General features: G+C 46.0%; 2 protein-coding genes across 2 annotated transcripts; both read right to left on the bottom strand.

Annotated features, from left to right (window-relative positions):
* Positions 1-1,591: 1,591 nt before the first annotated feature.
* LOC139015103 (nucleolin-like) lies at positions 1,592-17,160 on the bottom strand. The gene is made up of 11 exons (XM_070422383.1): positions 17,081-17,160; positions 15,556-15,669; positions 13,310-13,685; positions 12,798-12,917; positions 12,325-12,447; positions 11,947-12,033; positions 11,038-11,176; positions 9,257-9,381; positions 8,465-8,588; positions 4,637-4,794; positions 1,592-2,334 (listed from the first exon to the last, which is right to left on the bottom strand). The coding sequence occupies exons 2-11, from the start codon at positions 15,637-15,639 to the stop codon at positions 2,291-2,293; spliced, it is 1,380 nt and encodes a 459-aa protein (XP_070278484.1). The 5' UTR covers positions 15,640-15,669; positions 17,081-17,160; the 3' UTR covers positions 1,592-2,290.
* Positions 17,161-18,160: 1,000 nt separating this feature from the next.
* NMUR1 (neuromedin U receptor 1) lies at positions 18,161-26,809 on the bottom strand. Its single transcript, XM_070423346.1, has 3 exons — positions 26,748-26,809; positions 23,222-24,101; positions 18,161-20,671 (listed from the first exon to the last, which is right to left on the bottom strand). The coding sequence occupies exons 1-3, from the start codon at positions 26,748-26,750 to the stop codon at positions 20,235-20,237; spliced, it is 1,320 nt and encodes a 439-aa protein (XP_070279447.1). The 5' UTR covers positions 26,751-26,809; the 3' UTR covers positions 18,161-20,234.
* Positions 26,810-26,961: the final 152 nt, after the last annotated feature.

Here is a 26,961-nt window from a genome sequence, read left to right on the forward strand (position 1 = left end):
GTAACTATTCCCAAGATATTTGAAGAATTCTGGGATTCCAACATCATCATATTTAGTTTTCAATATAGTGTTGTGCTGCAATTCAATAACCTCCATTTGTAGCTCTTCATTCACATTATTAATATTAATTGAGAAAGGTGAGCTGAACAGTATAAGTTCGTTTTCATAAGGTTTGAAATCAGAGAACCTTTTTTGAAATTCAGTCTTCAACTCTTTAATTTTGGGAATGTAGTTCAGCCCATCACTTTCATTTTCAGAAACTAGTCTCAGCGTCGGGAAGTGGGCCAGATTGTTTCTTGTCAAATGAGTTTCCCAAAGACACAATTTCGCTAGGAAAGAGCGAACTGCATGGTACATTTGTGTAACCATCTGCGAATGCCCTTGCAGAGCAACATCCAACATGTTTACATAAGTCATAATGTCAACCAAAAAGGCTAGGTCTTTGACCCAATCTTTGTTACGAAGCTGAGGCACAGATTTTCCTTTAGAAGACATGAAAATGTCAATTTCTTCCAACAGTTCAAAAAACTGCCTTAGCACCATTCCACGGCTCAGCCACTTCAGTTCCATGTAGGTCAGGTGTCCATACTGTGTGTCTAACTCACTGAACAAAGCACTAAACTTCCTGTGGGTCGAGCCATGGGAATGCAGCCACGTTATGGTGTAAATTACTATGTCCATGACATGATCCATTTGTAACTTTTTAGCACAAAGGGATTCTTGGAGAAAGAGGCCATGCACAGATTTAAGTTCTATGTCTTTGCAAAGCCCTGACACTTTAGACTTAAGTTTTGTAACAAGTTGCTTCACACCAACCGTTGCAGAATTACCATCTGTGCTAACGCTTACTAATTTTGACCAGTCTACATCAAATTTTCTAAGACTTTTCTCAACACATAAAAATAAGTCATTTCCCGATGTTGTGCCCGTCAGGGGTACCATGTCCAAAAGTTCCTCAGTCACATCAAAAGTTTCATCAACACCGCGAATAAATACAGCTAACTGGGGGGTGTTATTTATATAAGTGCTTTCATGAGCTGCAATAGAGAAAGCCACAAATGATTTAACTTTTTCTTGCAAGGTATTCTGTAAGTTCTCAGTCACATTGGCAACATGCTGCTCAGCAATATTACCAGTGAGATTTATGTTGGCAAACACTTGTCTCTGTTCAGGGCACAAAATTTCTGCAGCACTCAGTAGACATTCCTTTATAAACGCACCATCTGTAAGGGGTTTTGATGCCCGGGCAATTTTCTCACGTAATACGTAACTACATTTCATGGCAGCATCAGTTATTTTATTCACATTCAAAAGCAAATCATGTTCAAGTTTCAACCTTTTTTTCAGTTCATTGAGTTTTTTATCACGCATCTTTTCTGTATATCCAACAAGGTTCCTACTGTGGTTTGTTTCATAATGGCATCTTAGGTTATATTCTTTCGACACAGACAGACTCTCTTTGCATATTAAACACATAGGAACATTCTTTACCTCCACAAAGAAATAAGCTCTCTCCCATTTTTCTTGAAATGTGTGGCTTTCTTGTTCTATCTTTTGTTTTCCTATTTTTTGAAAGAGATAAATGCATAAGAAATGTTAAAATGTCATCTTTACTAATAGGGAAGAAAGTACTACTTTGGAAGAAAAAGTATTAACTATTTTTTCAAAGTGTAAGTGTGCTGTTCACTTGTTTGGAGTTAGGGAGAACTTAGAGAATGGTGGAGGCTGCACAAACAGCAAATGCCACAGTTAAGAGAAAACAGCTGCTTCTCTCCAGGTGGCTGCAGACAGGTATGACTTCGGGCAGGTAGGGCTGCAGCCACAGGGTGGCCAGATTTCCTGATGTAGCAAAAGAAGCTTGGAATCCCAATTTTTATGTGAAATGTCTTGATTTAAAAAAACACACATTCATAACAAATTGTATTGCTTTTTCCTATAAATGCTGTATAAGCCACCATGCTTACCCATCAGATTAGGGGCACTGGCTTGGGGTTTCTGATTTAAACCTGACAACAACTCTTCTCAAAAATAATTAAATGTCTGAAGAGAACTAAATATCAAATTCTGAAACCACAAGTTTAAGAGGTTGTTCAAACAGAAGCCTAAGGGTACCCAAAAAGGGAAACCAAACTGATGTATTTCAAGGTCCCATTTCTTTTTTAATATGTTTTTATTGGACCTAACCATAAGATTATTCCGGAGAGAGACCAAGATGGCGGCATAGGTAAACACCAGAGTTTGCTGCCTCGAACAACCACTTCAAAAATACAACTAAAAGACGGAACGGACATCACCCAGAACCACAGGAAGGCTGGCTGAGGAGAGACTCTTCAACTAGAAGGAAAAACAACAGCATTACGAGGCTTAGAGGAGGCGCAGTGTGGAAAATTTAAAGGTACGGTGGTGCGGCGGTGCGCGCGCAAAGCGGGCTGGTGGCTGAGGGCGCGGTTGTCGTTTTCAATCAGGAGTGAGTCTCAGACTCTGGGCTACAGATCCGGGCGAGTCTCTAGGGACCCTGACTCAAACGGGAGAAGCGGGACTGTCTGGCTACGGTCCCTCCGAGGTTTGCAGCGGTTGCGGGGACAAAGAGGCAGAGCCCCTGGAGACGGACTGAGAGCAGCCATAGCTGCTCCCTCCCCCCGCCCTGTTGACCCCGCCCCGCCCAGGCCCTGCGCAGAGCCATTTGCCGATCGCCTCAGGCAAAGGCTGGACTAGCACCTCCCCAGAGGACTGAAGTTTTCCACACAGCTGATTCCTACAGCCAGTCGGCCTGGTGGTCAAATCCCTCTAGTGTTAACTACAACAATTAAGGCTTGGCTAGAACAAGACTGCGCACAAAGACCACAAGGGGGTGCACCAAGAAAAGATGCGGAGACAAAAAAACATGACAGAAATGGAGGATATGGAGCTAAAAATCGCAATTTTGAGGGCTTGCTATAAACTTGAGCAGAGCCTCACGAAAACTAATGAGACCCTCGATGCTACGATAAAGAAATTAGAAAGTAAGCATACACGGACTGAAATAAAGAATATTATACCCAATAGCAGACCAGAGGAGCACAAGAATCAAACTGAAGAAGCAAAAAACACCCAACTGGAAAAGCAAAATGAAAAAAGAATCCGAAAGTGTGAAGATAGTGTAAGGAGCCTCTGGGACAGCTACAAGCGTACCAACATCAGAATAATAGGAGTGCCAGAAGATGAGAGACAGCAAGATATTGAAAACCTATTTGAAGAAATAATGGCAGAGAACTTCCCCCACCTGGTGAAAGAAATGGACTTACAGGTCCAAGAAGCGCAGAGAACCCCAAACAAAAGGAATCCAAAGAGGACCACACCAAGACATATCATAATTAAAATGCCAAGAGCAAAAGACAAAGAGAGAATCTTAAAAGCAGCAAGAGAAAGAGACTCAATTACCTACAAGGGAATACCCATACGACTGTCAGCTGATTTCTCAACAGAAACTTTGCAGGCCAGAAGGGAATGGCAAGAAATATTCAAAGTGCTGAATACCAAGAACCTACAACCAAGAGTACTTTATCCAGCAAAGCTATCATTCAGAATTGAAGGTCAGATAAAGAGCTTCACAGACAAGGAAAAGCTAAAGGAGTTCATCACCACTAAACCAGTATTATATGAAATACTGAAAGGTATCCTTTAAGAAGAGGAAGAAGAAAAAGGTAAAGATACAAATTGTGAACAACAAACATGCATCTATCAACAAGTGAATCTAAGAATCAAGTGAATAAATAATCTGATGTACAGAATGAACTGGTGATTATAATGAATCAGGGACATAGAAAGGGAATGGACTGACTATTCTTGGGGGGGAAAGGGGAATGGGAGATTCGGGAAGAGACTGGACAAAAATTGTGCACCTATGGATGAGGACAGTGGGTGGGGAGTGAGGGCGGAGGGTGGGGCGGGAACTGGAAGGAGGGGAGTTATGGGGGGGGGGAAGAGGAACAAATGTAATCTGAACAATAAAAATTTAATTAAAAAAATAATGTTTTTATTGAATTTTTTTAATATATATTTTATTGATTTTTTACAGAAAGGAAGGGAGATAGAGAGTTAGAAACATCAATGAGAGAGAAACATCGACCAGCTGCCTCCTGCACACCCCCTACTGGGGATGTGCCCGCAACCAAGGTACATGCCCTTGACCAGAATCGAACCTGGGACCCTTCAGTCCGCAAGCCGACGCTCTATCCACTGAGCCAAACCGGTTCTGGCGTTTTTATTGAATTTTTAAAAAGGAATGGAGAGGGGGAGAGAGAGAGAGAGAGAGAGAGAGAGAGAAACATAGATTGGCAGCCTCTTACATGCCTGCAACTGGAGATCGAGCCAGAAACCCAGACATGTGCCCTGACGGGGAATCGAACTGGGGTCCTCTCAGTGTATTTGATGATGCTCAACCAAAAGAGCCAAACCGGCCAGGGCTCAAAGTGCCATTTCTTCTACAGACACCAAGGTTACAGTTAACTAGGAAAATGCTCATTAGTTTGATATAATTATGAGGATGACTTACGTTTTTGATACAGGGAGAAAATTGTATTTAAAAGTGCCAAGTGCCCCTAACCTAATTGACATCCCTCTTAAGTCTCCATCTACAGAGCTTTAGCATGCTTACCTCTCCAACTTCTGTTCTTCCTGGCCCTCTCTTCTTGGCCTTGATTTTTCTCTCTAACATGCTCCAGAACTATGGCAAGCCCTCCAATTTCTGTACCTTGCTTCTCTTCCAAGGTTCTCTCTGCATCAGCTTGTGACTTGAAGTCAATATAGGCAATTCTGCAGTTGTGGGGATAGGGTGGGGAGAGAGAACTGCCAGCATTTAGTATTTGTATTTATCTGTCTTTTTAAACGGTAATACATATACAAGATTCAAAATGCAAAAACAGCCCTAACCGGTTTGGCTCAGTGGATATAGCATCAGCCTGCGGACTGAAGGGTCCCAGGTTCGATTCCAGTCAAGGGCATATACCTTGGTTGCGGGCACATCCCCAGTAGGGGGTGTGCAGGAGGCAGCTGATCGATGTTTCTCTCTCATCAATGTTTCTAACTCTCTATCCTTCTCCCTTCCTCTCTGTAAAAAATCAATAAAATATATTAAAAACACAAAAAAACAAAATGCAAAAAGATAGATACCATGAAGTCTTCCTGCCACTCAATTTCTATCCTTAGAGATAATAAACTGTACATATAAAAGCAAATATACACATACTCTATTTTTTTTTTATTATATATATATATTTTATTGATTTCAGAGAGGAAGAGTGAGGGAGAGACAGAAATACCAATGATGGCCCTAACCGGTTTGGCTCAGTGGATAGAGCGTCGGCCTGCGGACTCAAAGGTCCCAGGTTCGATTCCGGTCAAGGGCATGTACCTTGGTTGCGGGCACATCCCCAGTAGGAGTTGTGCAGGAGGCAGCTGATCGATGTTTCTCTCTCATCGATGTTTCTGGCTCTCTATCCTTCTCCCTTCCTCTCTATAAATAATCAATAAAATATATATTTAAAAAAAAAGAAAAAAAAAGAAATATCAATGATGGGAATCACTGATTGGGTGCCTCCTGCACGCTCCCTACTGGGGGTCAAGCCTGAAACCCAGGACTGGGAATGAACTGTGACCACCTGGTTCATAAGTCGACACTCAACCACTGAGCCACACCAGCAGGGCCACATAGTCTATTTAATTCACCCATGTAAAGTATGCAATGGTTTCTAGCATATTTACAGAATTATACAGTCATCACCATAATCTAATTTTAGAACATTTTCATCATCCCCAAAAGTATCCCTCAGCAGTCATTCTTCGTTCCTCGCCCCCCCCCCCACCCCCCCGCCATTCATTCCCATCCCCCAGCTGCAGGCAACCACTACAATGTTTTCCATAAATTTGCCTATTTTGGACATTTCATATCAATAGGATTATACAAATATTCAATCTTTTGTGTCTGGCTTCTTTCACTTAGCCTAATGTTTTTGAGTTTCATCCATGTTGTCATAGCATGTGTCAGTATTTCATCCCTTTTTATGACTGAATAATATTCCACTGTATGAAAGTACCACATTTTGTTTATCTGTTCATCAGCTGTTGTACATTCTGGGTTATTTACACTTTTTAGCTAGTATAAATAAATCTCATACAAACATTCATAGAAATGTATAGTTACAAGTTTTTATTTCTTTTGGGTAGATACCTAATAGTAGGATTGCCAAACCATATGGCAACTGTATGTTTAACATTTTGAGAAACTGCAAAACTGTTTTCCAAAACAACTGCTCTATTTTGCATTCCCACCAGCAATGTCTGAGGACTCCAATTTCTCCACCTCCTTGCCCAAACTTGTTACTGCCTGCCTTTTTTATAATAGGCATTCTAGTGGGTTGAAGTGGTATCACATCATGGTTTTGATTTGCATTTCCTTAATGACTAATGTTGAACATCTTTTCATGCGCTTATTGGCCATTTCTATATCTTATTTGGAGAAATGTCCATTCAAATCCTTTCTAATTGGGTTTTCTTTAATTTATTTTACAGAGAGGAAGGGAGAGGGATAGTTAGAAACTTCAATGAGAGAAAAACATCAATCAGCTGTCTCCTGCACGCCCCCTACTGGGGATCAAGCCTGCAACCAAGGTACATGCCCTGGACCAGAATAGAACCTGGGACCCTTCAGTCCGCAGGCCGATGCTCTATCCACTCAGCCAAACTGGCTAGGGCAATTGGGTTGTCTTTTAATTTGAGTTGTACGAGTTCTTTCTATGTTCTGAATACAAGTTACCTATCAGATACATGATTTGCAATATTTTCTCCCAGTGTGTGGTTTCTTTTGACTTTTTGGATAGTGTCCTTTGAAGTACAAATGTTTTTAATTTTGATAAAGGCTAACATCTCAATCTTCTGTTTTATTGTCTGTGCAATATCTTTACCTAGTATCACAAAGATTTACTCTTGTGTGTTTTTTTCTAAGTTTTAACTCTTACCTTTAGATATTAGATCCATTTTGAATTACTTTTGTTTATGATGTGTCCCCCATTATTTTTTTTCTTTCTCTCTCTCTCTCTCTTTTTCTCCCATTATGGTTTTTTAAAAAATGGTTTTTAGAGAGATAGGAAGGGAAAGAGAGAGATAGAAACATCGATGAGAGAGAAACACCGATCAGCTGCCTCCTGCACACCCCCTACTGGGGATTGAGCCTGCAACCTGGGTATGTGCCCTGACTGGGAATTGAGCCTGCAATCTCCTTCCTGGTGCATAGAGAACACTCAACCAACTGAGCCACACCAGCCAGGGCAGTAAGAATATTCTTGAAGAGAATGCACCACACTCATTCTGACTTGGGCACTATGCTTTATTTCATATGGTCCTGGATTCTGGGCTTCTCTCAGCTCCCCTTTGTAATGAATCTTAAATGATTCTAAACATTTAAGTATATCTAACTACAACTTAATTAAAGTTAGAGAATTAATATAGCTTTTGGCAGGAATTTCTGCTTTGTTGTTGCTGACCACAAGTATGCAGAGTGCCCGCCAATCTCCTCACAGAAAACACTGCGAACAATTTGGGATTTGTTTTCAGACTTGTTTTCTAAATCTGCAGGATTCTTTTCTAGAGATTATGTTCATCAGAATATTCTGGCATAAATTGTTTTAGAGTACACCTACACCAACAAATTCAGCTCAAATGTGTCTGGAAACCTAATATTCAATTTTCACCTCACTGAAAATCCCTTCAAAGTACATTCTGTTCCATCCATTCTAACGTCACCATATTCACCCTCTTACCCTATCAAAGCTTGGACACACGGTGATAATTTTCATTAACTGCTCACAACATAATTCTTTTTTTTAATCCTCACCCAACGATATTTTTCCCTTTGATCTTTAGAGGGAGAATGGAAGGGAGAAAGAAGGGGGAGAGAAAGAGAAACATTGATGAGAGAGAGACACACATCAACTAGCTGCCTCCCACATGCACCCTGACCTGGGATCAAACCTGCAACCCAGGTACAAGTCCTCGACTGGGAATCAAACCTGCAACTATCCATCTGAGGACCAACACTCTAACCATCGAGGCAAACTGGCCAGGGTTATAATATAATTCTAACAGACAAAGTTAATGTTCTGTTTTGGTACCTGCCCAGGCAAGTCACAAAGTGTTTTTTTTTTTACTAGAGCTAGCCCTGAAGAGAGAGGAATGAAGATAATCTATGGCTGAATTCTTCCAAACTTCAATCTTGTATTTGGTTGAATAAGTCTCCATTTTTCTATGATACCAACATTGTTTTCTACCAGGATCTGGCTGTGCATTATATGCCTTCTAATAGCAAGGCTACTTAACTACTCTTTCATTCTCTAAAATCAGGCATCAATGATTTGGGAGAATGGAATGAAATTGTCACGTTTGGATCCAGTAGACATGTATTCTTTTCAGTACGAGGTACGAAACATACCTTTTACTTATCCCATCATTGCTCAAAAATCTGATTTGAAAAGCATCCTCAAACACTTCCTTTAGTTCATGCTCAGTGACCTTGCTAGGCAAGTTCTTGATCAAAAGTGTTTTGGCATTTCGATCTACATAAATAGAAAAGAATATTTTTAGTCTGCATTTAGATCTCATAGGCATCAAAAGTTCTCTCGGAGAGAAAAAAATATTTCACACACAAAAAAAATATTTCACAAGAGTTGAAGAGAGGAAACAACAATGCATACTCCTTCAAATATTTGAACTAAACAAATATTTGAACATACAGGTTGGGTGAGGGCCTATGCTTCATGCAGGCTGTGAAAATATAGGAATGTGGTCTTGTGGGGGAAAAACCAGTACATAAACAATCCCATAATTACAAATTGTGCTAAGTGCCAGGAAGAAAAGTAAAAGAGGAGATGAGAACATTTAGTGGAGAAGACATAGCCTCGTCTGGGGTAAGGGAAAGGCTTCTGGATCTGAGGAAGTGACCTTTAAGCTGGATGGGTTGCAGGTAGCCAGAGCATGAGTCTTGCAGTGAACATGTGACAGAGAAGATAAGGTAGAAAATGACAGAGAGTAAGGTAAAGAACTGTGACAGAGAAGGTGGGCCAAGTAGCTAGAGCATAGGGAATGAGAGCAAGGTGGGCCAAGTTGGTGATGTGGAAGCAGGTGACCTGTTGGTAACTGGGGAGCACAGAATAAGACAGAAGATGATACTCCTGCCTGACGCAGTCTTTTAGGTAGCTATAAACAAATTACCTTATTTGCATACCTTTTTTTGTTTCCTTTCCCTTTGGTTTCTTCAATTTAATTTCATACCCAAGGACCTTTGTCTCACTGAGTTCCAGGGCTTTTTCCTGATCGTCAACAGATTTAAAATTCACATAACCAAATCTCCTATAGAGAGGAAGAAGAAAGGAAAACACACACACACACACACACACACACACACACGTTAAATCAAGAGGCACAAGCCTTCTGGTTGGCTCATCACACTGGTTGTGAGAGTGGAAATTAGTATCAAATAAAAAGCAGTTGCTAAATTTACAATTTCAAACCAAGGCTTCACCAACTGGCAATATCAGTGCTAGGGAGTCCCCAGAAAATAGTGGTTCTCACCGGCGAGTTTGGCAATATCTGGGGACATTTTCAGCTGTTACAACTGGGGCAGTGCTTCTATTATCTTGTGGGTAGAATCCAGGGAAGCTGCTAAACAGCCTACAATGAACTTGACAGCCCACCACACAAAGGTCAACCATGCCAAGGTTGAGAAGCCCTGTTCTAGAGCAAGTACTGGTTTTCTGTTTAATAACTGACCAGAGTTAACCAAAAGCTATAGAAAATGAAGCTTGTAATGACAAGTTTTATTTTTAATAAGCAGCCATCTGCATTTGTTTACTGGAACAAAAATATTATTCCTAATGTGGAACTGTTAACAAACTCAAGGGCTGTTTCGGTTAAGAATTTTTTCTTAATACAAAAGGAATCCTTATTTACTGCAAATGCAACAATATTCCAAAATATAGCTAACAAAAACTAGAAGAGCCAGGGACAGGCTCTGGAGCCAGAGTGCTGGGCTCAAGTCCTGGCTCTGCCCCTTTCTCGCTGTGATACTGGGCAGCATAACTTCTCTGTGCCTTAGTCGCCTCTTCTATGAAATGGGGATAATGGCAATAATCACCACTGAGGACTGTCTTATGGAGTCAGTGATTTATATAAATAAGAAACTAAGAGCGCCGAAACCGGTTTGGCTCAATGGATAGAGCGTCGGCCTACGGACTGAAAGGTCCCGGGTTCGATTCCGGTCAAAGGCATGTACCTGGGTTGTGGGCACATCCCCAGTAGGAGATGTGCAGGAGGCAGCTGATCGATGTTTCTCTCTCATCGATGTTTCTAACTCTCTATCTCTCTCCCTTCCTCTCTGTAAAAAATCAATAAAATATATTAAAAAAAAAAAGAAAAAGAAACTAAGAGCAACACCTTGAACAGTGAGCACACAGCAAATGTTTACTAGTATGATTACCTTTGTTTCTACCTGAGAAATTCTGAGTTGTACAAAACAGGCTTACACCTAAGACATTTGCTTTTGATGAGAAAGAAGTGAGAAAAGATGAAATTCAACTCAGCAAAAAAGCAGAACAATATTTACCACCAAAGTTGGGGGTTTTGTGATTAAATCTGTGGCTTAGCTAACATAATTCTAGGCAAATAACATTGCTCACAGTTGGAAAATCATGAAAATATGTTTCTGTAAAGACTTGGAAGATCTTGGGATTATTTTAATGCTTTGGTTGGGAAAATTGGGTAGCAAAGTTTAATCTTGTAGGTTTAATAAACAAGCCACTGAAGGGTTTTAAATACTCATTTTGACTGCAAGAGACTGAGGTAAAATCCCACCAAAGGGCGAAGAGCAAGTAATAGAAGGATGTGACAAAGTGGAAGTCTAGTAACCCACAGTGAAACAGAAAGCGACTGGGACTCCTAAATTCTCCAGGGACAGTACGTGCTAGGCTGATAAACTCTTAACAACATTCTTAATTTACCGGTATTTACCTGGACGAGCTGACTCTGACACCAACAACTGTGAGTTCATTTTTAGCAAAAAATTCCCTGAGACCAGTTTTTAGTTCAGCAGCAGTTTTGTTGAAATTCAGGTTTCCAACAAACAGGTTGAAAGTTACAGGTGGTTCAGCTGCCATACAAAAAGGTAAAACGGATGTGAGGGCGATCTGGCTGCGACATCTGTCACCCCATTGATCGCCAGGGTTGATTCGGCTGATCTGGCTGGCTAGGCGGGTGTCCCCCTCCTCCCTCATCGATCTATGTGCGTCCCTCCTGAAGCTGCGCGCTCGGTCGAAGAGGACAACCTTCCCCCCGCAGGAGAGGACCGGTCTTCGGTCAAGGGTATACGAGTAGCTGCGCTTCCCTGCTAGAACCTCCAAACAAAAAGGTAAAACAACAACAACACACACACAAGTCAAATAAGCAGTTCAGAAAGAATGATGCTAAAAGAAAATTCATCGAAGACTGGCATATTATAACACCAGGCTGCAATTAAAATCCTTGCTCATGATTTAAGATTTGGTTTTCACCAAGATAAAATTCTCTATGTCCCTTATATTTTAAAACACAGGAAAGAGCCCTGGCTGGTGTTCTCAGTGGTTAGAGCATCAGCTTGCACACCTGAAGGTCTCAGATTTGGTTCCCAAAGGCACGTACCTGGGTTGTAGGTTCGATCCCCACCCCTGGTCTCGGCTTGTGCAGGAGGCAATTAGTCAGTGTGTCCCTCTCACATTGATGTTTCTCTCTCTCTCTCTCCCTCTCTCTCTCTCTCTCTCTCTCTCTCTCCCTCTCTCTCTCTCCCTTCCTCCCTCCCTTCCACTCTCTCTAAAAAGCAATGGAAAAAATATCCTTGGGTGAAAATTAACAAAACAAAACAAAACAACACAACAAAGGAGTTACCTTCTAATTTCTGTTTTTTGGTTTCAGGGGAAGCCTTCTGTTTGGCCATTTTCTTCTTCTGTTTATCAGGTGTTTTTTTAATATGATCTGTGGGCAAAAGCCAAAATATTGTATTTTTACTGATCTGTCTGTGCCACTAGTAAGTAAACTAGAAGTTCTTACATTCTCCACAAATATCATACCTATGTTATGCCTATTCTTCACAAGACACATGGATTAGGTCTGGTCAAAATACTTTTAAAAGCATTTATAAATTAATTAGAAAGTTCTTCAAGTTCATAACAGAAATGCAACAGTCCCTGCCCAAGGACTTCCCTTACAACTAGAAATCGTTGAGACTGGCCACCATTTAACATAGCCAATTTGGGTCATTCTGACCTTCCTCCTCTTCCTCATAGCCTTTGTCATCACAGTGGTTGTCCTGCTCGTCCTCCTCGGCCCCCACAGGAAAGGCTTTTCTCCCTCTGGACCATAGAGAATTCACAGCTTCTTTTTCAGAATCTAAATGAAAACCCACCCAATCAATTCCTGACACATATTCAAATACCTCCTTTAAATAAAACTCATACCGCCCTGGCCGGTTTGGTTCAGTGGATAGAGCATTGGCCTGTGGACTGAAAGGTCCCAGGTTCGATTACAGTCAAGGGCATGTACCTTACCCTTACTCCTACTGCGGGCACATCCCCAGTAGGAGGTGTGCAAGAGGCAGCTGATCAATGTTTCTCTCTCATCGATGTTTCTAACTCTCTATCCCTCTCCCTTCCTCTCTGTAAAAAAATCAGTAAAATATATTTTAAAAAATAAAATAAATAAAACTCATACCAATACACTTTAGAATCTAACTCAATTACCTTCATCTTCATCCTCCTCTTCGTCTTCATTTCCTGTGCTCTTGGCCTTCACAGGAACAGCTTTTACAGGAGCTTTCTTGCCTTTGGCTGGTGTAATCTCCATTGGTTCTTCTTCAGAGTCTGAAAGAGAAGCTACCTAGTCAAAAACTCAAGAGAATTATCCTCAAACCAACATTAGTTCCAGATAAATCTAAAGGAAAAACTACATAATACAATACTGTGCTTAGTAGTTATAGCAAGAATTAACAGATTACTTGGAAGCAAAACCCTATATTATAAAAACTACTCATAGAATGTGCTGTGTTAAACATTTTCTCAGGGGCAGGCAATCATTCATGGCTACCACCCTAGTATACAACCAGCACGGAGAATCCCTGGGAGGATTTTTATCTAACCCCCATGGTGTCATGGAAGGAGTATGTCTGCATGTTGCCCACCCACCCCACAATCTCACCCCTAATGTACCTTGCAAACAAGAGAAGAGCCCAAGAACTACCAATAGAACGCCTTACCATCTTCATCATCATCATCATCCAAGAAAGGGGCAGCAGCAGTAGCTTTCATCACTGCTGGCTCAAATTCAACCTCATCCTCCTCTTCACTGTTGCCATCATCTTCCTCATCACTATCTTCCTTCTTGGCATTCTTGTCATTCCCTGCTCCCTTGTCTGGGGTGGCTGCTTCCTTCTTACCAGGGGTTGCTATGGCTTTGGCTGGTGTAACTGCTGCCTTTTTGCCAGGAGCCAGTATAGCTGTTGCCTCTTTGCCAGGGGTGACAACTGCTTTCTTGCCTGCTGTGGCAACTGCAATCTTTTCTGTTGGGGAAACCATCACCTTCTTTCCTGGAGTTGTGGTAGCCTTTTTGCCTTTTTTCTGAGGAATGATAACCTCAAGATTAAATAAAAACAAACATGAGTCGCTCAGCCGGTATGGCTCAGTTGTTGAATATCGACCTACAAACCAGGAGGTCATGGTTTGATTCCAGGTCAGGACATATGCCTGGGCTGTGGGCTCAATCCCCAGTGGGAGGCATGCAGGAGGAAGCCGATCAATGATTCTCTCTCATCATTGATGTTTCTATGTCTCTCTCCCTCTCCCTTCCTCTCCGAAATCAATAAAAATATTTGTAAAAACAAACAAACATGAGTCTATTTTCAAACTCAAAAAGGGAGTATTGGTCCCTCATAAATGACTGCTAAATTCTGGCACTGCCTTCTAGTTCAAGACCACATGCATTAGATATATGCTAGCATGTTAAAACTATAGCGTCATGTTACATGTCCTTATCTATATCTGTGCAGTCACAGTCCTCATTTTCAGGTAAAATGTATAATCATAATGAACCCTTCAAATACCTATGGACCCACACCTGTTAATTTCTATACTTCATACTCTAATCACTTCAGCTTTGAAGCAGCACACCTTAAATACACTCTGAAAATAGACAGTCTTGATCCCATCTGCTACTGTGTGGCTCTAGTTCTTTAAAATATATTTTTATTGATTTCAGAGAAGAAGAAGAGAGAGAGAGAGAGAGAGAATCATTGATCAGCTGACTCCTGCACGCCCCCTACTGGGGATCAAACCCACAATCTGGGCATGTGTCCTTGACCGGAATCGAAGTCTGCAAGCCGATGCTCTATCCACTAAGCCAAACCAGTTAGGGCTAGGAGAGATTTTTTTAAGCCTCACCTTTTTTTCTCTTCTGACAATGATAACCAATGTTACATGGTATTTTAAGGATTATGAATTAATTTCTGTAATTAAGAGCTCTGTTAAGTGTTATTAAATCATTTGGGGAGATGGTATGAAGTTCACTGAAAGCTCAGTATTAAGACCAGAGATAAAATGAGTATCAAATAGGCTGGACAGTCCTTGCAAAATTAATACAAATTAGAGTGGGCAGTTAACTTGATAAAAACATTATCTATATTCAAGTCACACTCGAAGCTACCTCTTGTTGACCACCAGTTTTATCAAGTTATGTGTTAAAATAAGACTTGTAGTTGTCTTTACAGAAAGCAATAGTAGCCAAGAGTACCAAAGTGTCATCGTCAGTACAAAGGGAGCTGGCGTTCCTCACTCCACAACATTATAACACAGTGACTAGTGTTACAAAAGTTGTACAAAGAACAGAGACCTGCCCAGTTGTGTGGCTCAGTGGTTGTGTCGACCTATGAACCAAGAGGTCACAATTCAATTCCCAGTCAGGGCACATGCCCCAATTGTGGACTTGATCCCCAGTAGGGGGAGTAAGGGAGACAGCCAATCAGTGATTCTCTGTCATCACTGATGTTTCTATCTCTGTCCCTCTCCTTTCCTCTCTGAAATCAATAAAAATATCTATCTTTTTTTAAAAAAAGAACAGAGACCTGCTTGGCAGCTAGGAAAGGAATCTGGTAAGGCTAAACCCAGACCTGAATACAATGTCCAGCACCACCACATACAAGACAGCTAGCTGTCCAGGCTGTTTCCTCATCTAGCATGTGGGGCTAGCAAGTTGAAACTGGAAAAATGATTTAATACATCATCACACTAAGCCCTGTGGAGGGCACATGAGGAGGCGGCTCCAGATCTTTTCTCTCAAGCTCATCCAAATACTTACCTTTATGGTATTTTGACAAGTCAATGAAGAGCTTGTGAAACACTCAACCATTACAACAGGACATCTATGAAGGAATACAATCTTACCTTTGCCAGTATTTTCACACATACAACACGACTGTACATGACTCTGCATTAAATTGTACATAATTACCTCTTCTCCACTGCTTTCATCTTCTTCATCTGACATTTCCTCATCTTCACTATCTTCTTCTACCTCCTTTGGAGGGGAAGCCATTTTCTTGGGGTCACCTTGATTTTTACCAGCCTACAACAGACACGGTCATTAGCACATTACACCTTCCACATTTCAGGCCACTCACATTTTGCCTGCAGTCATCTCCCTTTCTCAGAATCCACTTTTCATTCTGTTAAATATTACCAATAAGGTAAACCAATCTTAGGTAAAAAGACAATTTTAGCCCTTGCTGGTTTGGCTCAGTGGATAGAACATTGGCCTGCGGAGTGAGGGGTCCCCGGGTTCGATTCTTGTCAAGGGCACATACCTCGGTTGCAGGGCCTGGGTCCTGGTTAGGGCTCATGCAGGAGGCAACCAATGGGTATTTCTCTCACATCGATATTTCTGTCTTTCCCTCTCTTTAAAAATTAATGGAAAAATATCCTCGGGTGAGGATTAAAAATAAAATAAACAATTTCAAACACACGCTCTCCCTCCTCCTATTGCCTTCATTTAGCATACCTGTTTTATTTATTTATTTATTTTAAAATATATTTTATTTTTTAAAAATATATTTTATTGATTTTTTTACAGAGAGGAAGGGAGAGGGAGAGGGAGCTAGAAACATCAATGAGAGAGACACATCCATCAGCTGCCTCCTGCACATTCCCTACTGGGGATGTGCCCACAACCAAGGTACATGCCCTTGACCGGAATCGAACCTGGGACCTTTCAGTCCGCAGGCCAACGCTCTAGCCACCGAGCCAAACCGGTCAGGGCTAGCACACCTGTTTTAAAAATGATACTTCCAGCCCTAGTCGGTTTGGCTCAGTATACAGAGCCTCAGCCTGCAGACTGAATGGTCCTCGACTGGATTCCAGGTCAGGGCACATGCCTGGGTTAAAGGCTCGATCCCCAGTGGGGACGTGCAGGAGGCAGCTGATCAATGATTCTCTCTCATCATTGATGTTTCTCTCTCTCCCTCTCCCTTCCTCTCTGAAATCAATAAAATAAAATAAAAAACTTTTAAAAGCCTTCGGTAAATTGTGGCACCTTATCCCACCCCTCTCCTCTGAATTTAAATTAGGGCAACTTTAAAGATCACCTCTTAACCTAACTAGATTTAAAAAATGAAGAAACCCGGCTGCTCGCTACCTCGAGGAACGACCTGCGAGGCCCGGCCCACGTGGCGGGCCACCCAAGGCACGTGCCCGGCTCCCGCCTGTTCCAGGAGTTTGGCCTCATCTCTCCACCCCAAGGCCCAGCGCCCCCTTCCCCACGCTCAGTCCCGAAGGCTCTCCGCTGCATCCACCACCCGCAACACCCGCCGCGGCTCTTCACCTCGCCACCAAGAACCCCAAACCGCAAGACCTCCGCGCTAATCACGCGAGACTTCCCGCAGCAGGACGCCCTCGAATGCGCCCGGACGGCGCGAACACCCTCCTCCTAGCGGCGCCCTGCGCGCGTTCCTCAGAAAACGGGCCTCGACGTTCGTGCTTACGGAGGAAGGCCCCTTATCTTTGTGGGTTACACGGTGGGTGTGTGGCGGGTGAGGGGGGCAGACGAGCCCAGAGGACCCGAACAACGCCAAGGGCCGCTGGTACTGAAGACTCCGGCGCGGATGTTTCGCTACCGGCTGGAGTTCGAGCCTGGGCGAAAGCTCATCTTTGGAAAGTCGACGACTGTGCCTTCGTCACTCCATTTCAACCAATCAGAGTTTGCGCTCATTCCATGAGCCAATCGCGGACGTCGTGGGGCGGGGCCTGGAGTGGGCTGGCCCAGGTCGCCGGAAGGGAGAGTGGAGATTCCGTTTCTGGGTCGGGCCGGAGTGCGGAGCAAGAGGGATGGGGAGCAGGAGGGGTGGGGAGCAAGGGGGATGGGGAGCAAGAGGGGCGGGGAGCAAGAGGGTGGGGAGCAAGGGAGGCGGGGGAGCAAGAGGGTGGGGAGCAAGGGAGGCGGGGGAGCAAGGGGGGCAGGGGGGAGCAAGAGTGTGGGGAGGAGGAGGGGTGGGGGAGCAAGAGGGATGGGGAGCAAGAGGGGCGGGGGAGCAAGAGGGGCGGGGGAGCAAGAGGGGCGGAGAGGAGCAAGAGGGGCGGGGGAGGAAGAGGCGGGGGAGCGAGGGGGGGGGGGGAGCAAGCGGGTGAGGAGCAGGGATTCGCTCTGTGCGAGGCCGGCGCAGATTGGGCGGTGGGCGCACGGCTAGTGAAGTGCCCCTCCGCGGCCTGTGCTTGCGGAGCCTGCGCCTTGGGACGGACATTTTTTGGTGCCGCATGTGCCGTTCTTGGGAGCGGTGGGTACTGGTCCCTCCGGTTCCCGGACGTTTCGGGATCCTGTCGACGCGGGCAGAGTGCTCGACACCCCCGTCCCGCGCTCCACGCCCAGCCCCCCCCGCCCCCCCTGCTAGGGAGCGAGGCCACGTGAGAGACCGTAGGTCAGCACGCGAGAGTGGGAGGCCCTCCTTAGCCCCAGGCTGGGAACCCCAGTCTGCAGGTGCTGAGAGCTGTTAATAAAGGCAGTCACGTTGATGGAGAGAGAAATAGGTGAATCTTTATTGCAAACTTAAAAACATTTTATTGTGAATACTTTCAAACATACATTAAGTAGAGAAATTAAAAATGAATCCTCTTTTACCCATCACCCAGCTTCAAAACTTCAATATTTTTTAAAATATATTTTTATTGATTTCAGAGAGGAAGGGAGAGAGAGAAACATCAATGATGAGAGAGAATAATTGATTGGCTGCCTCCTGCACGCTCCCTCCTGGGGATTGAGAGTGGAACCCAGGCACATGCCCTTGACAGAAATCAAACCCTGGACCCTTCAATCCGCAGGCCAACGCTCTATCCACTGAGCCAAACCAACCAGGGCAAAACTTCAATATTTTTGCCATTCTTTTCTCAGCTATTCCCTGCCTCACTTTTACCTCCTCACCCCTTCCCTTCCCCCCTCCCCCTCCTCCTTTTTTGCTTAATTATTTTAATGTGAATCCCAGGCATCCTATCATTTTGTCTGTAAATACTTCATTATGTACCTCTACAGCAGTGGTTCTCAACCTTCCCAATGCCGTGACCCTTTAATACAGTGCCTCATGTTGTGGTGACCCCCAAACATAAACTTATTTTTATTGCTATTTCATAACTGTAATTTTGCTACTGTTATGAATTGTAAATATCTGATATGCAGGATGTATTTTCATTGTTACAAACTGACCATAATTAAAGCATAGTGATTAATCACAAAAACAATATGTAATTATGTGTTTTCCGATGGTCTTAGGCGACCCCTGTGAAAGGGTTGTTCGACCCCCAAAGGGGTCGCGACCCACAGGTTGAGAACCGCTGCTCTACAGGCTATTGGCCTTGACATCTGTTCCTAAACAGCCCCAATTGTCCTGCTCTGTCCTGTGCAGGAACTTCAGAGGGTGAGGCCTGTGCTGAAGAGGTTTAGACTGTCAGAAGAATGTAAATGTTTCTAGAACCAAATGCCTTAAATCTGTTCTCATCTTTCTTCTTAAAAAAAAAAAAGTTTTAAAAACAGTGAATTCGAATGATTACTAAGTATTACAGACTGTTGTGTGGGGCTTTAAAAAAATAAATGACAATTTCTGCTTATCTTAGATTTAAAAAAACTGGTAAATACACAACAAAATTTATCATCTTAACCATTTAAGCCAGCCGTGGGCAAACTACGGCCCGCGGGCCGGATCAGGCCGTTTGAAATGAATAAAACTAAAAAAAAAAAAGACCGTCCCCTTTTATGTAATGATGTTTACTTTGAATTTATATTAGTTCACACAAACACTCCATCCATGCTTTTGTTCCGGCCCTCCGGTCCAGTAAGAACCCATTGTGGCCCTCGGTCCAGTAAGAACCCATTGTGGCCCTCGAGTCAAAAAGTTTGCCCATCCCTGAAGCATACAGTTGAATATTGTTTGAGCATGTTCACATTGTTGTGCAACCAGAAGGGGGGCACGGGAGGTGGTGCGTATGGAGGTCAGGGAGGGAGAGGGGTTGGGGTGGTGAGTGCGTAGACAGTAATTTCCGTCTTGGTAATCTGAGGGTATCAGTGGGTTTCATTACAGCAGTGACTTACGCACACTCGCAGAAAATGCAGCTAAAGAGTCAAAGTGTGGCACTTAGAATATCGGGGCCCGTTTCATTTTGCAAGCAGGGGATCAAGGCCTGGGAAGGTGAGCTGATATGCTTGATGCCACACAGCAAGGTGGCAACAGGGCTAAGATTGGAAGCAGGTCCCCTGGATCCCTGCCATCCCTGCCACCCAACAGTGCCACCAGTGGAGATCCCAGAGCAGAATAAGCTGACCAGGCCAGGGAGGGGTCAGGTAGGAGGAGGGCCCCAGGTGCAGGCCATGAGCTAGAAAGGGACAGAAAGTGGGAGGGAAGGCAGAGCCTTGGGAAAACATTTTGGAAACTGGCAGGAGTGGGGATGTCCCCAAAAGAAGGTGTGCTGTGCCAGTTAACCGACTATGATGTTCCTGCAGGGAAGGACTTTAACTGGAGGCCTAGGGGCCTAGAGGGTAATCGTATATCCCTTCTAGTACATGGTGGGGGCAGGAGTCACTAAGGTGGCTGCAGGGGGAACAGGGCATAAAGGGGACAGGCATGAAGACATCACTGAAGAGGAGGGCAGGTGTGGCTACAAGTGGCCCTCTGGTGCCTCCAGGTGGAGCTGCTGTGAGTCTCCTCTATGGAGGGAGGGGTCAGTCTCTTGCTGTCCCTCTGGGTCATAGTTCTCAGCCAGAGGGTGGGCCCTGCTGCCCAGGGAGCCCATGTCACACAGGGTGCTGCCCGTGGTCACCCTGCTGAGGCTGTGGGAGCTGTGACGTCGTCTGTGGCCACGGCACCGGGTTCCCAAGCACAGGGCTTCCCGGAAGGTGTCCTGGAAGCGGGTGGACATGAGGCTGTAGAGCACGGGGTTGGCAGCAGAGCCGAGATAGAAGAAGACGCCAGAGATGATGTGTACGTACTGGTGGGCCACGAGCAGGCACTCGGTCGAGGGGGACACGAAGCTCCACATGAGACGTTCGATGTGGAACAGGGCCCAGCAGATGCCAAACACCAGGACCAGCACAACTGTAGGGGCAGAGAAAGGAGACTGGGTGCTGCTCCAGTTTGGTCTGCTCATTCTCCCCTCCCCTCCTATTCCACAGGCTACCCATGCCCACTGTCCATCTGGAAGTTTCTAGAAGTTCGCCTGCCCTGGCCACCCCCCTTCAGAGAGGCTGCTCTCACTACTGTCACTGACTGGGCAGTGGGTGTGTGCCCTGCCCCTGGCCACAGCCCCCTGGGCCAGGCGTGGACACTTGAGCCAAGCTGGCCCAGCCCGACTATCTCACCATGGAGCTTGGAACTAGGTGACTCTAAGCTCTGGACACTAAGCCCCAGCGTGATGCAGACTGTGTGGCTAAGGCCCACCCTGGGTGCCCACTCAGGGACAATGCTTACTGATGGGTAAGCAGAGAGAAGCAGAAGAATGGGGCCCATGTTCAGACAGCAGTAGATGGAGGTTAAGGGGCCAGAGAAAACACAAACACCTCCCCTTGTCTGCCTTGGCCCCAGAGCCTTCCCAGCCCCAGCCACCAGCTCTCCAAGGCCCAGCTGAATATCCTGCCCTGTACTAACTGCTGGCTTCTTGAGATCCCATCCCCTACCATCCAGCAAAAGACAGGACAGGTTGGCCAAGCCCTCACTCTTTCTCCCCAGCTTCCTTCCAGCCCTAGTCTTAACCAGCCATGACCTTCTTGGGTCTCTGTCACCGGATCTGCCTTGATTTAAAAAAAAAAATTTTTTTAAATTGATTTCAGAGAAGAAGGGAGAGAGAGAGAGAAACATCAATGATGAGAGATAATCATTGATTGGCTGCCTCCTGCATGCCCCCTATTGGGGATCAAGCCCACAATCCAGGCATGTGCCCTTCACTAGAACGAACCCGAGACCCTTCAGTCCACAGGCCTACGCTGCCGACGCTCTATCCACTGAGCAAAGCCAGCTAGGGCTGCCTTGATTTTTGTTTCTTATTTCTTGTGTTTGTTTAGCTGACTATCTTTCCCCTGCAGTGTCAGCCTCGTGTGGTTTTGCTCGTAATCCCAGATTCCAATGTCCCCAGCACGCAGCCTGCTGCACAGTAGGCCTTCAGAAAGTGAAGGTGGGGGAAGGAGGAAGGGAGGGATGGAGAGAGAGAAGAAAGCCAGAGTCCCAGGCCAGCAACCAAGGTGGCTTTAAGGAAACATCTTCCCCGCCCTCCTGCCCAGGGTGAGAACTATGCCAGCTGAGCAGACTCAGACCTGGACCTTGTCATCTGGAGGAGACTGAAACAGGAGGGCGGGGTAGGGGGGGGGGGCGGGGGGCAGGGGCCAGTTGGTCTGTAGTACAGGCTTCACAGTGCAGAGCTGGGAAGCAAGCAGAGAACTCCAGGGGATGACAAGTGACACCACTCTCTGGGACACCACACCCAGGGCAGGGGGCGAGTGGGGGGTGGGCTTCTGTCTGAGAATGGGGCAGTCCTCAGTTAGCTGGCTGTAATCCCATGGCTTTGACCAAGGCCTCACCAGCCTGTCCTGCCCTGGCTCAACCCATCTGCTTGATTCAGGCCCTGCTAAGGTGGAATGAGATGGGATGGAAATCAATGACTGACTTAGTATCAGTTTGTCTTGCTTCCTGGGGCCACTGTTTTTGAAAAAGAGCCCCGTCTAGAGCACAGTAACATCTAGAACCTCAACCCAGCTGCATGCCCTGGCTGGCCCCAGTCCACACTTCTGCCCTGATTCTCCTATGCTCTGACCCTCGCAAACACCCCTCCTGACAATCCTCTTTTATTTTTATTTATTTATTTATTTATTTATTTATTTATTTAATTTTCTGACAATCCTCTTTTAGACAATGATCACTCCTGTGGTCCCCAGGGAACTGCAAACATAGATGGAAGAAATCATCATCTTGCATATGCAGATCCCCCCAGAACCCCCCATATGGTTCTGTGGGAGTAGTCACTTCAGCATCCTGTTATTCTCGCCTGGGGATGGGCCATGACCTAACCCCACTTATCAGAATCCTTTCCTGGAACTTTTCAATAGCCACTAAGGAAAGAGAACGGTTCCTCAGGAAAGCCTATGGCCATGCCTTCCAGGCTGATGTAGGAAAGGACAGAGCCAAGACATGTTTAGCAGCCAAGATGAGAGACCTGGAGGGTGCAGATGCCATGAACAGCTCTGTTATCCTGGAGCCCAGCCATGTCGCCTGCCCCGTCTGGGTTTGGGTCTCTGAGCCACCTGTGCATTTGCACAGGGCCCGAGTTTAAAATGGTTTAATGCTCTACTGTTGCTGTCTTGACAATCTTAATGATTTTTTAACAAGAAACCTGAATTTTCATTTTGCACTGGGCTCTGCAAATTATGTAGCTGATCCTGCCAGAAGTCATTAGCATTTACCTTTGGTGTTAGTTTCTAAAACAGTATGCATGCATGCACATGTGTATGTGCACCTGTGCATACACACACACACAGAGGGGTATGTGATTCCAAGCCTTACACTCATAAACTCGGATGCAGCACCTCCCCCAGCCCTGGAAGACCCAGACTCATACCCACTGTCTCGATCACCCCTTTCCCCAGCAGCAACACTTACACAGCATCTTGGTCACCTGTGTCCGACTCCTATCCTGTAGTCGCTGGACCCTGCTCTGGGGCCCCTGCCTGAGCAGCAGCAGCTTCTCACTCCGCAGCCGCAGCCCAATGAGCAGGTAGAGCACGCTGATGATGGCCATGGGCAGGCAGAAGAAGAGCAGTGCTGTGGCCTGCATGAGTAGGTGGTAGAAGGCCTTTGAGTGGACCACCTTGCACTCGGCCGAGTCGGGCACTATACCCCGGCAGGGCACATCCAGCAGCTCAATGCCATGAAGGCTGGTGTTGGGCAGAGAGCAGAGTAAGGCAAGGCTCCAGATAGCCCCGAGCACCCGGCGAACATGGGCTGGAGTCATCACAGACCTGGCCTGCAGTGGGTGCACCACGGCCATGTAGCGTTCCACACTCAGGGCGGTGACATTGAGCACAGAGGCCAGGCAGACTGTCTCAAAGAGCAGCGTGCGGAAGTAGCAGCCACCAGCACCCAGGAGGAAGGGGTAGTTACGCCACTTCTCATAGAGCTCCAGGGGCATGCCTAGGAGCAGCACCAGCAGGTCCGACACTGCGAGGCTGAAGAGGTAGTAGTTGGTGGGCGTGTGCATGGCCTTGTAGCGAAGGATGACCATGCAGGTTAGCCCGTTGCCCACGGTGCCCACCACAAAGATCAACAGGTATGTGACACAAATAGGTAGGAACAGCTCCGTCTTCTGGAGCCCCAGATACTTGAGTCTCAGCTCCTCATCAGTCAGGTTCAAATCCTCAAGTTCAAAATCCACAGGTTCAAAGTGCCCCCACTCCCTACTGCCATTGCAGGGCACCGGGCTCCTTGCACCCCTGATGGACATGTCTCCAGGAAAGATGGAACAATTGAGGCAGAAAGGAACCTGTAGAACAGAATACAGAGACACTCAGAAAAGTCACTTAGGGATCGCTTCTCGGCCTTTTGGCTAAGATCAAGTGAAAAGTCACTTAGGGAACCATGGCTCTGTTGTAATTCATTAAACCAAAGGTGCATTATTTATGTACTGCTGAGAAAGAAGTCTGTCTTCCATTGTAAGATGCATTACAACTTCAGAGATGTAAAAATGTACATCTTATCCTAGCCAGTTTGGCTCAGCAGTTAGAGCATCACCTGTGGGCAATGGGCTAACCTGCATGGTCACCAGTTGACTGAAAGGTTTCAGGTTCAATTCCAGGCAAGGGCATGTACCTCGGTTGCAGGCTCGATCCCCGAGGCAACCAATCGATGTGTCTCTCTCACATCAATCTTTCTCTCTCTGTCTCTCCCCCTTTCTTCCACTCTCTCTCTAAAAAAAAAATCAATGGAAAAAATATCCTCTGGTGAGGATTAACCAAAATTAAATAAATAAAAGTACATCTTCAAAATGATAAAGCCCTAACTGATGTGGCTTAGTTGGTTGAGGATTGTCCCATGCCCCGCCGGTTTGATTCCCAATCACAGGGCACATATCCAGGTTGTAGGTTCAATTCCTGTTGGGATATGTATGGGAGGCAACTGATTGATGTTTCTCTCACATTGATGTTTCTCTCTCTCTCTCTCTCTCTCTCACCAATAAACATATTTTTACAAAAGATAACAAGTGGACTTCAATTTGAAATTTCTCAATCTATTGAAACCTTGACTAAATGATGAATCCTCTTGAACATGGGCTTTGCCATCAGCAGTTTTCCCTTGAATCTCTCCCCTTTCAAGCCACAGACTTTGAGACAGGTACTCAGTTTGGGCATCTGTAAAATGGGCAACGTGCAGTATCATGTGGTCTTGAAGAACAAGGACTCAGTAGGCAACTGCTTGGGTTCAAATACAGCCTTCCCAGTCCCAGGCTGTGTGACCATTTGCCTGGTAACCTCTCTGCAGCTGTTTCCTTATTAGGAGGCTGGAGAGAGTTTAATCCCTGAAAGAGGCCTGCCTGACACTCAGAAGGGCCAGGTTATCAGCACCCCACTGAGGGGACTGAGTTACAGAGGGGGCTGAGTCACTGAGGGGACCCAGGGCTAAAAGATGGTAATGCTAATCCAAAAGTTGATTCTTTATTGTTTTAATCCTCACTGAAGGAGTGAGGATATTTTTCCCATTGATTTTTAGAGAGAGTGCAAAGGAGGGGGGAGAAGGAGGGTGGAAGGGAGAGAGAGAGAGAGAGAGAGAGAGAGAGAGCTCTATTGGTTGCCTCTCACATGTACCCCAAACGGGGTGGGAGGGGGTGGTGGGGATCAAAACTGCAACCCAGGTACCTGCCCTTATCTGAAAATAGAATCTGAGACCCTCCGGTGCATAGACCTACATTCTAACCACTGAGCAATGCTGGCCATAGCCAAAAGTTCATTCTTATTTCTGTTTTCCATCACCTACACTATTAGAAGTTGAAATATTTGACACCCTTAACACTCTCAGTTCTCGGGTTCCCTCTCCTCTCTCGGGCTGCCCATCTCTGCCAGTCCACCATATACAGTGATTAAGAACCAAGGCCATGGTGTTAAACAAACTGTCCTGGGAGCAAATGTCAGCTCTGTCACACTCTAGCCTAGCGGTTACCTCCCCTTACTGTGCCTCAGTCTCCTCGTCTGTGAAATGGGGGTGTCAATAGAGCCTACCTTACAGCTTCTGTGAAGATTAAATGAGAGACGACACAGAGTTCTCAGGAGCGCACCTGGTACATTCTGGGTGCTCAGTTTCAGTGCACAGTACATGACCCTACTCCCCACATGGAAAGGGAAGGGCAGTCCAGGGGAGGGAGGGAGCAGCCCCAGACTGTCCTCCGGAGCCTGTTCCCTAAGCCCACCCCCACCATCAACCCTCCCCTCCAGCAACTGGATTTTCAGGCTGGTTCCCGGGTCTTCTCCCTATTCCTCCAGCCCCATTTCCTCTCTTCAGTCACAGGCTTGGGGGCTCAGGTGGCCCACATACCCGTGCAACCACCTTCCAACTACTTTCTTTTCCAGGTCCTTTGCTCTCCCAGACCCAAGCATTCTTCTCCTTTTTCTTTCTTTCTTTCTTTCTTTCTTTCTTTCTTTCTTTCTTTCTTTCTTTCTTTCTTTCTTTCTTTCTTTTTTTTTTTTCCTACAGTGAGGTATTAAACTGGGTGACAAGGACCCCCAGGCATTCTTAATCAGAGTATCTTCCTCCCCTCCAAACAAAATCCCCCAGCCTCCCTGCCCCTCCCACACATAATCCCCGCATCTTGGGATCCTGGCGCATTTTCATCCACTCGAGCGCAGCCTCTGCCTCCCCCGACCCCGCTGGGCGGGAGGCGCGGGGATGAGCTGGACCAGCGCGGCGCAGACCCAGGTCCACGGGAGGCTCCCTACACCACCGGGAAGGGTCGCCCCGCGGCGCGCGCAGTAAGACAAATGATCCGCGAGTCCCCCGGAGATGGGGCGCCCCAACAGGACCCTCAGACCTCTACCGCCGGGGAAGACCCAGTCCGCGCTCCTCCCGCCTCTTCGTGCCCACGCCCCACGCCCCGTCCAGCCACAGCGCTCTCGGCCACTGCGGCATCCCGCTCACCTACCATGCCGTCCGCGGCCGCGAGTTCCAGGGGCGCGGAGCACACCCGACCGGCAGATGCGGCGCCAGGAGAGAGCGGACTGGCAGACTGGACGCCTGTCGGCGGCCGGCCCACCAACAGCCCGCCCGTCGCCCCGCCGCCCCGCCTATCGGTGGCCGGGGTGCCCCGTCCAGGACCGCCACCAGAGGGCAGGGCCGCCCCCCCGCAGCCCGCCCAC

The sequence above is a fragment of the Myotis yumanensis genome, unplaced genomic scaffold, assembly GCF_028538775.1.
Source record: "Myotis yumanensis isolate MYYU_CA2020_CCGP unplaced genomic scaffold, mMyoYum1.0.hap1 SCAF_8, whole genome shotgun sequence".
Taxonomy (NCBI): Eukaryota; Metazoa; Chordata; class Mammalia; order Chiroptera; family Vespertilionidae; genus Myotis; species Myotis yumanensis.

What these genes read in the sequence shown, in the direction of transcription:
- LOC139015103 (XM_070422383.1), bottom strand. Translation starts at nt 15,639, where the DNA reads ATGGCTTCCCCTCCAAAGGAGGTAGAAGAAGATAGTGAAGATGAGGAA. An exon ending in AGAGGAGGATGAAGATGAAG is followed by an intron (nt 12,448 to 12,797) that starts GTAATTGAGTTA and finishes GTTTTCATTTAG; the next exon opens with ATTCTGAAAAAGAAGCTGTG. An exon ending in AATGATGGGATAAGTAAAAG is followed by an intron (nt 4,795 to 8,464) that starts GTATGTTTCGTA and finishes CCACAACTGCAG; the next exon opens with AATTGCCTATATTGACTTCA.
- NMUR1 (XM_070423346.1), bottom strand. An exon ending in ACAGGTGACCAAGATGCTGT is followed by an intron (nt 20,672 to 23,221) that starts GTAAGTGTTGCT and finishes CTGCCCCTACAG; the next exon opens with TTGTGCTGGTCCTGGTGTTT.